The sequence below is a fragment of the Oncorhynchus keta genome, chromosome 33 (genome assembly GCF_023373465.1).
Source record: "Oncorhynchus keta strain PuntledgeMale-10-30-2019 chromosome 33, Oket_V2, whole genome shotgun sequence".
Lineage (NCBI taxonomy): Eukaryota > Metazoa > Chordata > Actinopteri > Salmoniformes > Salmonidae > Oncorhynchus > Oncorhynchus keta.
Window position 1 is genome coordinate 22180286 of NC_068453.1, and position 15775 is coordinate 22196060.

Below are 15775 nucleotides of genomic sequence, written 5' to 3' on the forward strand. Positions count from 1 at the left end.
GGCTAGTGATACATGTATTACATAAGGATGCAGTCGATGATGTAGAGTACAGTATATACGTATGCATATGAGATGAATAATGTAGGGTAAGTAACATTATATAAGGTAGCATTGTTTAAAGTGGCTAGTGATATATTTACATAATTTCCCATCAATTCCCATTATTAAAGTGGCTGGAGTTGGGTCAGTGTCAATGACACTCCACTACTGTCCCATCGATGTGGATAGGGGGGTGCTCCCTCTGCTGTTTCCTGAAGTCCACAATCATCTCCTTAGTTTTGTTGACATTGAGTGTGAGGTTATTTTCCTGACACCACACTCCGAGGGCCCTCACCTCCTCCCTGTAGGCCGTCTCGTCGTTGTTGGTAATCAAGCCTACCACTGTAGTGTCGTCCGCAAACTTGATGATTGAGTTGGAAGCGTGCGTGGCCACGCAGTCGTGGGTGAACAGGAGAGGGCTCAGAACGCACCCTTGTTGAGGATCAGCGGGGTGGAGATATTGTTGCCTACCCTCACCACCTGGGGGCGGCCCGTCAGGAAGTCCAGTACCCAGTTGCACAGGGTGGGGTCGAGACCCAGGGCCTCGAGCTTGATGACGAGTTTGGAGGGTACTATGGTATCAAAATGCTGAGCTGCAGTCGATGAACAGCATTCTCACATAGGTATTCCTCTTGTCCAGATGGGTTAGGGCAGTGTGCAGTGTGGTTGAGATTGCATCGTCTGTGGACCTATTTGGGCGGTAAGCAAATTGGAGTGGGTCTAGGGTGTCAGGTAGGGTGGAGGTGATATGGTCCTTGACTAGTCTCAGTAACTTATAAGTTCAGGTTGATGTTTTGTCTACTGATACTCCATTTTCATCTACTGCTCATACACATATATAATACTGGATTAAATAATGATGTAGTAATAATTGCTTACTGTACCTCTCTCCACTGATCTCCACAGTGACCTGCTCAAAGGGTTCCAGGACTCTGCACACCTCCTCCACCACCTCCCATACTTCTTGGGTCAGAGCATCAATAGGTGCATTGACAATGACCAGGGTAGAGATGATGGCATCCTTTGACTTAAGAAACTGCTTCATCATATAAAATGTTGAATTCCCCCTTGTAGTGCAGTCTTGTTTAGGCCTCAGTTCAGGCATCCCCATCTGGCATTGTGTAGACTTCAGCACCTACTGCGCTCCTGTGGAAGTATTCCACAGCCGTTTTCACTTTTTCACTTTGTCCACAGTGGGCTTCGTCACCTTCAGAGCATCTCTTACAATGTGTGGGCATGACGTGGATGATGGGACCATTTGCTAATTTTCATGGCTTTGGTTATGTTAGCTGCATTGTCGGTAACACAACAGACCACTTTCCATCTACTTGCCATTCTCTGGCTCTCAACAGTTCCTCTTCCAAGTTCTCTGAGGTGTGTCTGTCTCAAAGCAGTCCAGAAGACAGCTAGAATCGAAAAATCTTCAATGAAGTGACATGTAACCGACCTGTAAGAAGTGGTTATCCCTGATGTCCAGCAGTCAGTGGTAAGGCAAACTGCAGTAGCTTTTTGGACTCTTTCCCGCACTGAAGCCTGTGTGCTCTCATACGGTTGTGGAATAAGTGATTTTGAAAGGGTTTTCCTGCTTGGAATTGTGTACATTGGATTTAGACTATTGCTATAATTTCTAAAACCTATGTCCTCCACGATCGAAAATGGCTGGAAATTGGTGGCAATTATTTTAGCCAATACAATATCAATTTGGCCTTGTTTTGCTACAGACATAGACTTTGGCATAAACTGGTCCATAGAAGACTGCGTTGCTGTGGGTTGCGGAGTAGGCCTACTTGACTGAGTGGATACATCTCCACGTGTGGAGGTGCTAGCTCCACCACTATCACTAGCAGGCCCGCTAGTTTCTCGAAGCTCCCCTACAGCTAGCTTCACATTTGGGTGCACAGTTCGCATATGCCGGAGTAGGTTGTGCGTAGAACTGCCTTTATATGAGATTTTGTTTTGGCAAATTCTACACTGTGCTCTAACATTGTCTACATTATTAAAATGCATCTAAATGCTACCCTGCCTCCGAATCATTTTCCAGCTTCCTCTCTCTCCTCGGTTGCTAAGTGTGTGACTGAGTGAGTTGGCTCGGCCCTCCCTCATGCATCTTTGGTTCACTGGTTGACACTGCGTGTCTGATTGACAGGAACAACAGGTGAGGCCATTAGTCTGAGCAGACAGTCAGAATGAATATGTGCGCTTGAGCATTTATGCCTATATTATTTTTTTATTAAAAACAATTGTTCGTTCTTTGAATTAGTTAATTCTATTAATTTAAATCTTGATTATTCATATCATATTTAATTAAAATATATTTGGCTCATCTGATATGCGAGCCGGCTCCCAACGTTCACTTACAAGAGCCGGCTCTTGTAGCTTATATGTCTCTTATCACCCCCCATACATAACAACAGAACGCAGCACAAGACTGAAGAGAGAACCAATTTGCTAGTTACAGCATCAGCTTGCGCTCTGGAATGTGTGGAGAGTGGAATGGTAATTTACCAGCTACACCAGCGTGTCCCTTGAATGATAACGAAGAGGTAGGTGAGAAGCCTGACCACGGAGACAGGGGTGAGGAAGGTGATGAAGCATACTTCATGAGCTTTAACTGAAAAACAACTTGCATTTGGAAGGTTTGAGGTGAGGGAGAAAGTGTGGTGGAACAAGTATGGTTAGCAGTGTTAAAACCTCTTTGGGCTCGGATCCCGCTAGCGGGATGAAAAATCAACAGCATCCGGTGAAGCTGGAGCGCGCCAAATTCAAATGACAAAATTGTAATATTAAACATTCATGAACATACAAGTGTCTGTGAGGATTGAAAATATGCTTGGCCTATCATGAGGGTGTCTGTGTATGTTAAAAGCAACATTTTGCAACATATGGTGTGACTTGCGGAAATTCAGGATACTGCCCCTAACCCTATGAAGTGTCTTACTCGTTGGATCGAAGTCTCCGCTAGCTAGCCAGAGAAATATTGAACAACATTAGCCAACTTAACTGATCAAATAATTTAGTTTATGGTGTGAAAATGAGCTAGTTATGAAAGTCAAACAGCTAACGTTATCGAGCTAACATTACAACATCATGAGCAAATGTTCGTAGCCTAACCAATACGCTATAGCACATATGTCAGAGTCAAGGCCCGCGGGCCACATCCGGCCCGCGAGAAGGTTTTTTACGGCCCCTGGGATGATCTTGATTTATTATTAGAACCGGCCCGCAGACCGCAGCAAGCCGGCAGCCCGCAGATCTTTTACACGCACCAATACTACATTTCCCACAATGCAACGGTGACGCACCGAGCAGTAGGCTGCTTCATTTCAATATTTATTGGCACAGCAGTTGTCAGCATCACAGTAAAATTAACTTTCAGATACCCATCAAAAATGGCAAAACGGAAGGTGGACACTGAGAACCGGGGTTTCAAACAAGGTGGGAGTCGGAGTATTTGTTCACGGAGGTAGCTGGAAAACCTGTGTGTCTTCTGTGTGGAGAAAGTGTGGCGGTACTGAAAGAGTATAATCTGAGACGACATTATGAAACGAAACACGCGGACAAAAACAAGAATATGGACATGGAACAAAGGCTACAAAAGGCAGAGGAATTAAAACGAGGCCTCAAATCTCGACAGGCTCTGTTCAAAAAAGCCAAATCACAAGGCCAGGCTGCTGTCAAGGCCAGTTTTATTTTGGCAGAAGAGATCGCTAAATCAGCCCGGCCATTTACGGAGGGGGATTTCATCAAAAACTGCATGATTAAAGTTTGTGACGAAGTTTGCCCAGAAAAAAGGCAACTCTTTTTAAATGTGAGTCTGAGCAGAAACACCATTGCCGAGAGAGTAGACCAGTTGTCCATCAATCTAAAAGAGCAGCTTGTGAAAAAGGGAAAAGATTTCATTGCATATTCCTTGGCTGTGGATGAGAGCACCGACATTTCTGACATTGCCCAGTTGTCAATTTTCATCCGCGGAGTGGACTCCAGCCTAAGCGTGACAGAGGAGTTTTTGGCTTTACGTCCTATGCATGGCACAACTACGGGGCATGATTTGTATGAAGAGGTGTCAAGATGTGTAAATGAGATGGAGCTGCCTTGGGAAAAACTCGTGGGTTTGACAACCGACGGAGCACCTGCGATGTGTGGACACAGGAGCGGACTGGTGGCGAAGATACGGGAAAAGATGCAAGAGGAAAACGCGACAGGTGAGCTGACAGCTTATCATTGTATCATACACCAGGAAGCGTTGTGCGGTAAAGCCTTGAAAATGGAGCATGTAATGAGCATCATCACGCGCACAGTTAACTTTATCAGAGCCAAAGGTTTGAATCACCGCCAGTTCAAGGCATTTCTGACGGAGTTAGAAACGGAGCATGGTGATTTGCCTTATCACACAGAGGTGCGATGGCTAAGCCAGGGAAAGGTGCTTCAAAGATGTTTCGAGCTTCGTGAGGAGATTTGTCTGTTCTTGGACAGCAAAGGGAAAGACACAACACAACTCCGAGACGAAATGTTTCTGTGTGAAATGGCTTTTCTGTGTGACATTACGAGTCATCTGAATGCAATGAACTTGCAGCTGCAGGGTCGGGATCGTGTCATCTCTGATATGTACAGTACAGTGAAGGCATTTAAAACCAAACTGACTCTGTGGGAGACGCAGATGCGGAAAGAAAATTTGAGCCACTTTCCCAGCTGCCAGACCATGAAAGAGAAGCTCTCTACCAGTGCGTTCCCGAGCGCACAGTTGGCTGATAAAATAGGTATGCTTGCCGCTGACTTTCGACGCCGATTTGCTGACTTTGAAGCACAAAAAAGCAGGTTGGAACTGCTCGGTAACCCATTTGCTGTTGACGTGGAAAGCTCACCACCAAACCTCCAAATGGAGTTGATTGACCTCCAATGCAATGATGCACTGAGGGCAAAATATGCGGCAGTGGGTGCTGCGGAGTTCGCCCGTTTCCTCCCCGACACAATGCCCCAGCTGCGCATCCAGGCTGCTCAAACGTTGTCTATGTTTGGCAGCACATACCTGTGTGAACAACTGTTTTCTTTGATGAACTTGAACAAAACATCACACAGAAGTCGACTTACTGCTGAACACCTCCACTCAATTCTGAGGATTTCCTCAGCTCAGAGCCTTACCCCGAACATTGATGAACTTGTGGAAAAGATGGGACACCACCAAGTATCACCCTCAACCTCAAACAAGTGAACATTACTGTGCAATCACATATTTAGAGTTTTTACTCAGTTCAAGTTTAAAAGTTAAAGTTTAATATTTGTTTTCACTGCATGTTACTTCTCCTTAAACAAAGTGTTGTTTTTGATTAATAGATTTTTGCACTTTATTTTATTGTATTTCAATCCAATTATATTTTAAAATATTTCAGTTGAGTGGATGATAGAAAATTGCTATTATTGTTTTTTTCTTTGAAGTAAATTTAGCCCACTTTTGCTAAAATAGAAAATATAGGCTACTGATGGTGCCTTGAATACCAGTTTCTTTCATTTAATGTTCATGTTATGGGGATTTTTATATAAAGGAAATTTGTCTTTTGTGTCTGTTGAAAATTAAAGATTACTGACAGAGCCATAAGAAAATATTGCTTTATTTATCTGATCATATTGGAATATATTTGTTAGGTTTTCAGTAGGTTCAATTAGGTTCACTAGACTATATGCGTCATTTAAAAAATGTTCAATGAACATTCGAACAGTCCGGCCCTCGGCTTGTAGCTAAATTTTTTATTTGGCCCTCCGTCCATTTGACTTTGACACCCCTGCGCTATAGTATTAACTGGTATACGACTCCTTGCCGTTCTTCAAGTTATAATGCGTTAGTTGCTTACTGGACCCTGGCAATCCGTGAAATGTTAATGAGTTAACTAGCTAACGAACTACCTACTATCTGTGAAATAATGTTTTCCCTCTACAGTACTATATATGCGTGATTCATTTTCAGAATGAGAGAATTAGGTGAAAATGAGGCGCTGCTTGTTAAACAAGTGGATTCAAGTGTAGCTGGGCCTGGCTTTGGTTTAAGCTGGATGCCACTATAGAGTTGAAAGGAACACCACACACTTTCCCTCTTTCTCAATACAGGTCATAAATAGGGGTATGCCATGTGTACTCTGTCTGAAAGATATCAATTATGCCAAAAAAGAGTATCATGTTCTGCTGGCACATTGTAGAACAGATGTCCACAGGCAGAAAGTGTATCATGTAATACTGTGCAGTGTAGCCAAAATATTGTTTTTGTTGTGTTGAACTTGACAGTAACACTTTTGTGAGTGAGGGGGGATTATCTATTTTTTTACTCAGTGAATGTTATTTTTGCACATGTAGCCTTGTGCACCTGATCAATGTCTACTATAGTGGCCACTATAACAGAGTATAAATATGATGCCTGTTTGTTTCATTCTATTTCTAAATTTAAATATGTTTTTTCCCCCAAGTGCAATATTTAGATGAGTGTGTGGTCACAAGCGTTATATTATAAAGGCTGTCATGGCTAACTGCAATATTAGTGTATTGTTTTCTCAAGACTTAAGTGTCATTTGCAGTAAAGTCTAGGCAACAAATAACATTGGATTGCTTACTTTACATTTTTTAGCTGTGAGTTGGGTTCACATTAACCACTTTATTTTACACACAGAGACTGATCGTGTAGATCATATTCTTTGTTGTGTAATTAGTTAAAAGCTGCATGTTTTAGTGCCAAAAAAAACTGTTACCCTTTTGTCCCCTCATCAGTTTGTATCCCTGTACATTAGAGCCTTGTTCTAAAACCGATTCAATTGTTTTTTCCCCCCTCAATCTACACACAATACCCCATAATGGCAAGGCAAAAACTGGTTTTAGACATTTTTGCAAATGTATTACAAATAAAAAACGGAACTATCCAATTTTCATAAGTATTCAGACCCTTTACTCAGTACTTTGTTAAAGCACCTTTGGCAGCGATTACAGCCTCGAGTCTTCTTGGACATGACACTACAAGCTTGGCACACCTGTATTTGGGGAGTTTCTCCCATTCTTCTCTGCCGATCCTCAAGCTCAGTCAGGTTGTATGGGGAGCGTCACTGCACAGCTATTTTCAGATCTCTCTAGAGATGTATGATCGGGTTTAAGTCCGGACTCTGGCTCGCACGGGAGACCCAGTGAGCAGAGCCGACGCAGGATATCCTGGCCCGAGGAGACGTACTGGCTGTCTGGAGAGCAGGGCTGGCACCATCCGTCCTGGCTGGATGCTCACCCTAGCCCGGCAGGTGCAGGGAGCTGGGATGTAATGCTCCACCGCATAACACGGTGTCTGACCAGTACAACGCCCGCCACGGTAAGCATGGGGAGTTGCCTCAGGTCTCCAACCTGACTCTGCCACACTCCCGGGCTGCCTCTTGGGCTTCCTTGCCAGCCGTGTTTGTGTCGCCAACTCCATTCTCCGGTACCCCTCATCGCACTGTTCTAGAGAATCCCAGGCGGGCTCCGGCACTCTCCCTGGGTCAACCGACCACCTCTCTATCTCCTCCCAGGTTGTCTCATACTCCAGATAGCGCTGCTCACCTGTCCAGGAGTCCCTTTCACCACGCTGCTTGGTCCTTTGGTGGTGGGTAGTTCTGTGACGGTTTTCCTCTTCTGAGGAGGAGTAGGAAGGATCGGACCAATATGCAGCGTGGTATGTGTTCATGTTAATATTTATTTAAACTGAACACAAAACAACAAGAGAATGACCGAAAATGAAACCGTTCTGTCGGGTGCAAACACAGAGACAGAAAACAACTACCCACAACCCATAGTGGGAAAACAGGCTGCCTAAGTATGGTTCCCAATCAGAGACAACGATTGCCAGCTGCCTCTGATTGGGAACCATACCAGGCCAAACACACAGAAATAGAAAACATAGAATGCCCACCCCAACTCACGCCCTGACCAAACTAAAATAAAGACATACAAAAGGAACTAAGGTCAGGACGTGACACAACCAGATAAGCCCTAACCTAAATTTTTCAAAGTCATTAAATGCATTATGCGTTATGTGGGTTGAGTGCTGTAACAACACAGAATAATAGTTTTTAAAATGATGGTAGTGACTGCCCATTACTGCTTATCACTTATTAACCATAATTTATTCACATTACTATATTTCAGACGTTGTGTATATTACATTTGTTTTATTGGATGACTGTTATTTCATTCCAAGTCATCATCTCATCTCTATAGAGCTGATGCCCATGCTGTCTGACAAAATCACAATTTTAATATTTCTTCAAAGTAAATACGGAATACTTTTATCACTGATGAATACCAACTATCAGTCACTTAGAAAGTATTGATCAGGTAGAGATACCTAGCAAAGCAACTGTTCTCTATCCCTGTCAATCATGCATTCTTCTATATCGTCTCCCCATGTCTGCACCATAGACATTAAAACCAGGTCTGCCCGACCTACTTCAGTGTGCCCAACACTAACCTAATATGGAAGGCATAAAATAATCACACAGACCAGGTAACTAGGTGCGCAATGGATTATTGTCATTGTAGTTAAGTACCACGCTTTCTGCTCTAAACTATGAAGAATATTGGCCTGTTGGAAACTTCCACTCTCTACTACATCTTACTACATCTCGATCTTGGCTTGATCTGATTTCTAGCAAAAGGTAGGCTTACTGCAGAATGTTGGCATTGACCTCAGAAAAAGAAAGAACAATATAGAATTCAAATATTGAACCAATGTCGGTCAATTACACTGAACAAAAATATAAACGCAACATGTAAAGTGTTGGTCCCATGTTTCATGAGCTGAAACAATAGATCCCAGAAATGTTCCAGACGCACAAAAAGCTTTTCTCTCAAATGTTGTGCACGCATTTGTTTACATTCTTATTAGTGAGCATTTCCCCTTTGCTGACATAATCCATCCACCTGACAGGTGTGACATATTAAGAAGCTGATTAAACAGCACGATCATTATACAGGTGCACCTTGTGTTGGAGGACAATAAAAGGCCACTCTGCAGTCTATGTGCAGTTTTACCACGCAACATAATGCCACAGATGTCTTAAGTGTTGACGGAGTTTGCATTGTGGATATCCAACAGAGCTGTTGCCAGAGAATTGAATGTTAATTTCCCTACCAAAAGCCATCTCCAACATCCTTTTAGAACATTTGGCAGTACGTTCAATTGGCTTCACAACCGCAGACCACCTTTACCCAAGGACCTCTACATCTGGCTTCTTCACCTGCGGGATCGTCTGAGACCAGCTACCCGGACAGCTGAGGAAACTGTGGGTTTGCACAACCGAAGAATCTCTGTACAAACTGTCAGAAACCATCTCGGGAATCTGATTTGCATGCTCGTCGTCCTCACCAGGGTCTTGACCTGACTGCAGTTATGTGTCGTAAACCGACTTCAGTAAGCAAATGCTCACCTTCGATGGCCACTGGCACACTGGAGAAGTATGCTCTTCACAGATGATTCTCGGTTTCAACTGTAGCGGCCAGATGGCAGACGTGTATGGCGTCGTGTGGGCAAGCTGTTTTCTGCTGTCAACGTTGTGAACAGAGTGCCCCATGGTGGCAGTGGGGTTATGGTATGGGCAGGCCTAAGCTATGGACAACAAACCCAATTTTCATTTTATCGATGGCAATTTGAATGCACCGAGATACCGTGACAAGATCCTGAGGCCCATTATCATGCCATCCATCACCTCATGTTTCAGCATGATAATGTATGGCCTCGTGTCTTAAGGATCTGTACACAATTCCTGGAAGCAGAAAATATCCCAGTTCTTCCATGGTCGGCATACTCAGCAGACATGTCACCCATTGACCATGTTTGGGATGCTCTGGATCGACATGTACAACACTGTTCCAGTTCCTGCCAATATCCAGCAACTTTGCACAGCAAATGAGTAGGAGTGGGACAACGTTGCACAGGTCATAGAGGCGAATGGTGGGCACACCAGATACTGACTGGTTTTCTGATTCATGCTCCTGCCTTTTTTTTCAAGGTACCTGTGACCAACAGATGCATCTGTATTCCTAGTCATGTAAAATCCATAGATTAGGGCCAAATGAATTTATTTTAATTGACTGATTTCCTTATATAAACTGTAACTCAGGAAAATAGTTGAATTTGTTGCACATTGTATTTATATTTTTGTGTAGTTTTTAAAACCAAAAATAACTGTCATTTCGGTTCATTGCTCAGCACTATTAGAAAAGCAAGCAATAACTAAATGTACTGAATAAGACTCACATTCCTTTCTCGATAACCTTCTTCAGGAGCATCGGCACCCCCATGCCGGAAGTTGGAGTAACAGTGCTTTAGCAGCACGAGTAGTATAGTCGATATGATGATAGAACTTTGGCAGCCTTTTCCTCAACTTTGCTATGTTAAAATTCCCAGCTACAATAAATGCAGGAAAAGGATATGTGGTTTCCAGTTTGTATAAAGTCCAGTAAAGTTCTTTGAGGGCCGTCGTGGTATTGGCTTGAGGGGGATATACATGGCCGTGACTATAACCAAATACAAATCTTTTGCTAGATAATACGGTAAGCATTTGATTGTGAGGTATTCTAGGTCAGGTGAACAAAAGGACTTGAATTCCTGTATGTTATAACAATTACACCATGAGTCATTAATCATGAAACATACACCCCTGCCCTTCTTCCCGGAGAGATATTTATTCCTGTCTGGGTGATGAACTGAGAACCCAGTGGGCTGGACAAATTCAGACAGTATATCCCAAGAGAGACATGTTTCCGTGAAACAGAGTATGTCACAGTCCCTGATGTCTCGGTGGAAAGAGGCCCTCGCCCAGAGCTTATCAACTTTATTATCCAAAGATATTTGTGAGTAATATACTCGGAAGCAGTGGGTGGTGTGCATGCCTCCTAAGTCGGACTAGAATACCACTAGAAGACCACTTGGCTTCTGATATCAGTTCAATCGCCCTGGGGGTGCGAACAAAGGATCCGATTCGAAGAAGTCGTATTTCTGGTCGCAATGCTGGTAGTGCTGATGAGTTACCGTCACTCTGATATCCAATAGTGTCTTCCCGGCTGTATGTAATAACACACAAATGTTTTATGGGCTAACAGAGTAAAAAAGAATACATTCAAAAATTCACAAGAGTGGGAAACGAGGCAGCCCTCTCTGTTGGAGCCATTTTAAAGAACATCTAGCCGCTTGAGAACACCCTTACCTGCCAATCTATAAATTACATATCCGTAATCTAGCATGGGTTGGATGGTCATCTGAATCAGGGTTAGTTTGGCAGCTGGGGTGGAAGAAGAGCAATTAGGATAAAGGAAACCAAGTCTAGATTGAACTTTAGCTTGCAGCTTTGATATGTACTGAGAGAAGGACAGTGTATAGTCTAGCCATACTCCCAAGTACTTGTATGTGGCTACCTGAAGCTCTAAACCCTCAATGGTAGTAATCACACCTGTGGGAAGAGGTGTGTCTTCTTACTAAACCACATTACCTTTGTTTTGGAGGAGTTAAGAACAAGGTTAAGGGTAGAGAAAGCTTGTTGGACACAAAGAAAGCTTTGTTGTAGAGCATTTAACACAAATTCTGGGGTGGGGCCAGCTGAGTATAAGACCGTATCATCTGCATATAAATGAATGAGAGAGCTTCCTACTGCGTGAGCGATGTTGTTGGTGTAAATTGAGAAGAGCGTGGGGCCTAGGATCGAGCCTTGGGGTGCTCCCTTGGTGACAGGAAGTGGCTGAGACAGCAGATGTTCTGACTTTATACACTGCACTCTTTGAGAGAGGTAGTTAGCAAACCAGGCCAAGACAAACAAGACCCCTCAGAGACAACAATACTCCTTAGACTGCCCACACAAATGGAATGGTCTACCGCAGTGGTCAACAGCCTTTTTAAGCCCAAAATGTAAATCAAGATCTACCACTTGCAAAAAATGACGAAAAAAACAAGGCCACAATGTAGTTACACTTTGACATTCTTTATTTTGTTACCTGTCAGTCACAAGCAAAGTATTAATTTAATTATACAAATACTATAATCAGAAGTAAGTGCAACTATCATTCAACATTTTATAACAGTCACATTACATTTTTCTATATTTCCACAGGCCTATTACTCATTCACCATTCATATATAACCTCAATCATCAGTCAATTACAGGCCTAAGCCAATCATGTACAGTACTGTTTCACTTTCCCTTTATAAACATCATATTTCAAGACGCTTCAAAATGACAATACTCAAGTAAGTTGTGGTGGTTAATTTCTGTATTATCAAATGAGGAGAGACAAACTTCACACAAGTCAAAGTTATACTTAAACGACATCTTTAATAATAAGAGCTTTGCAATAGCAATGACTTTCAACGACTCACCATTTCTAATGAACCGTTGAGTGTGATAAAACAAAAGTACAAAGGTCTTTTATAACCAAGATACACCCATTTCAACCTACATGACAGGCAACAGATACATACAATGGGTCACAAGGTTAAGATTTGTATGAAAGATATCTATAATACATAGCAGACAGCAACTGCTGTGTCAACAGTTTTCATTGTATAGACCAGTGTCTGGCCCTCCGACTCCAAACTGGAACCATCTCTCCCTGGTACGGTATAAAACAGAAACATTAACTCATGCTCTGGAATGCTCTTTAGGTTTTATCACCCAAAGACATCTCCTCTGTCAGTGTTATCTCATAGAGGCCCATCCTCAGTAGAACACACACACAATAGTTAACAGAATACTCTATTCTGTCGAATAAAACAACCACTATAATGCAATATAAGCATTATAACATAATCTTGCAATTTCCATGACAAAGTGCAACTAAGCATTCAAAATATTATTCACATCATTCAATTGTTCAAAAATACTTTCACACAAATCACAGCCCTACTACAATTCATTTCCTCAATCAGTCAATTACAGGACTAAGCCAATCATGTACAGTACTGTTTAATTCTCCATTTTTGAACATATACTTTTGTAAACAATATAGCCTACAACAGATTTGAAACTGGCAATGCTCACTCACTCTGGCTGTGGATGAGATTCCCCCCTACACACACACATACACATTCAATGTGATTGCTGTGATTGCACACTATCAGCAAGTGCACTGTAGTATGGCTCATAGTTTGACACAGCAAGTCTGACACTGTCTGTGAGATGTCTATTAGTTAGACAAGACCTGTTCATTGACTTTATTATTTTCATCTGTGAAAAGGCCATCTCACAGAGATATGTTGATCCAAAGTAGGCCATCGCCTTAAGTGCGCAGGTTGAAAGGAGAGGGAACTTTTCAGTGTTTACAAGACCCCAAAAGTCACTGTTTCTTGTTCTTGCTTTCAACTCTGTCATTTTTCAATTCAATTATCTCCATGTCAACTACGATTGGTAAAGCAAATACTTGCTGGAATTTGGCGGACACCTCAATCTCAAAAGGAAGGAAAGGGTTTGAGATAAATGACATAGGGGAGGCTGTTGCATTTAACTCCTGAAAACGGTTGTTGAATTCGTATTCCAGTTTCTCCAGGTGGGCACAGAATTCTTGTGGGAGAAAAGCATCTTTATTTCTGATGTTTTGCGACATTTTCTCCAGGTTTGGGAAGTGCACCATTCTTCCATTTTTCAACTGAGAGGCCCACACACCCACCTTGGCCTTAAAGGCATTGACAACGCGGATCATGTGTGCCACGTCTTTGTCTTTTCCCTGAAGCTCATAGTTAAGCTCGTTCAGTTTTGCTGGTATGTCCGTGAGGAAAGTCTAGCAGCCATGCATCATCACACAGTTTCTCATGCTCCTCATTTCGTGACTCCAGAAATGATTTGATCTCGGGCAGCAAGTCAACAAATCGCTGCAGTACTTTCCCGCGACTCAACCACCTTACGTAAGCGTGGAGAATCAAGTCACCGTATGCAGCATCAAGCTCATCTAATAAAGATTTAACCTGTTGAGTGTAGGGGGCAGTATTTTGATGTTTGGATGAAAAACGTACCCAAATGAAACTGCCTATTTCTCAAGCCCAGAATCTAGAATATGCCTATAATTGTCAGATTAGGATATAAAACACTCTAAAGTTTCCAAAACTGTCAAAATATTGTCTGTGAGTATAACAGAAATGATAATGCAGGCGAAAACCTGAGGAAAATCAAACCAGGAAGTGCCTTAGAGAAACGAATCTCCCTGTTCCATTGCATGCCTATCCTCCATTTTAAATGGATTTTAACCAGATTCCTTTTCCTATGGCTTCCACATGGTGTGAACAGTCTTTAGACATTTGTTTCAGGCTTTTATTGTGAAAAATGAGCGAGAAAGATCACACATTTTATCTCTCTCTCCTATTGAAGAGGCTACAGTCCAGTTTAAACATTATCGATTATATATTGTAAAAACAACCTGAGGATTGATTATAAAAAACATTTGACATGTTTCTACAAACTTTACGGATACTATTTGGAATTTTCGTCTGCCCCGTTGTGACCGTTCGAGCTTGAAGATTTCTGAACATAACACGCCAACCAAATGGAGGTATTTTGGATATTAAAAATAATATTTTTGGAACAAAAGGAACATTTATTTTGTAACTGGGGGTCTCATGAGTGCAAACATCCGAAGATCATCAAAGGTAAGCGATTCATTTAATTGCTTTTCTGACTTTCGTGACCAATCTACTTTACTGCTAGCTGTTTGTAATGTTTTGTCTGCTGAGAGAGATGTCCTTACATAAACGCTTGGTACGCTTTCGCCGAAAAGCTTTTTTGAAATCTGACATGCCAGGTGGATTAACATCAAGCTAAGCTGTGTTTTGCTATATTGCACTTGTGATTTCATGAAAATTAAATATTTTTAGTAATTTAATTTGAATTTGGCGCTCCGATGTTGACGAAAATGATCCCGCTAACGGGATGGGTGCATCAAGAAGTTTTAAACCATGTCAGGGACAGAGTGACAGCTTTAAGTAGCAGTAAGATTAGCATTTAAAGCCATCTCTCTGAGACAGAAGATGGACTGATGGACAACAGCATTATCCGCACGCCACTGATTTAATTAACTCAGCTAATTCATTATATTTAAACCATTGTTTTCTGGCTAACACAGCTATAGATACAGTGCCTTGTAAAAGTAGTCATCTTCCTTGGTGCTTTTCCTATTTTGTTGCATTACAACCTGTAATTTAAATAGATTTTTATTTGGATTTCATGTTATGGACATACACCAAATAGTCCAAATTGGTGAAGTGAAATTAAAAATATATATAAAAAATGGAAAAGTGGTGCGTGCATATGTATTCCCCCCTTTGCTATGAAGCCCCTATAAATAAGATCTGGTGCAAACAATTACCTTCAGAAGTCACATAATTAGTTAAATAAAGACCACCTGTGTGCAATCTGTGTCACATGATCTGCCACATGATTTCAGTATATATATATATACCTGTTCTGAAAGGCCCCAGAGTCTGCAACACCACCAAGCAAGCGGCACCATGAAGACCAATGAGCTCTCCAAACAGGTCAGGGACAAAGTTGTGGAGAAGTACAAATCAGAGTTGGGTTATAAAAAATATCTGTAACTTTGAACATCCCATGGAGCACCATTAAGTCCATTATTAAAGAAATGAAAGAATATGGCACCACAACAAACCTGCCAAGAGAGGGCGGGACACAAAAACTCACGGACCAGGCAAGGAGGGCATTAATCAGAGAGGCAACAAAGAGACCAAAGATAAGATTGGAGT

At 42.1% G+C, this 15775-nt stretch overlaps 1 protein-coding gene across 2 annotated transcripts in view; it reads left to right on the plus strand.

The window, feature by feature from the left end:
- Positions 1 to 15775, plus strand: part of LOC118366394 (FGFR1 oncogene partner 2 homolog) — a 112468-nt gene that overhangs the window by 1593 nt on the left and 95100 nt on the right. The window contains exon 2 of one of the 2 annotated variants that reach the window (XM_052492460.1): positions 946 to 5318. The exons of the other annotated variant lie outside the window; for it this stretch is intronic. Coding sequence (XP_052348420.1) covers positions 3611 to 5248 — 1638 coding nt within the window. The 5' untranslated portion in view covers positions 946 to 3610 and the 3' untranslated portion in view covers positions 5249 to 5318. Of the gene's footprint in view, positions 1 to 945; positions 5319 to 15775 lie in introns of those variants that run through there. 2 annotated transcript variants of the gene reach the window in all.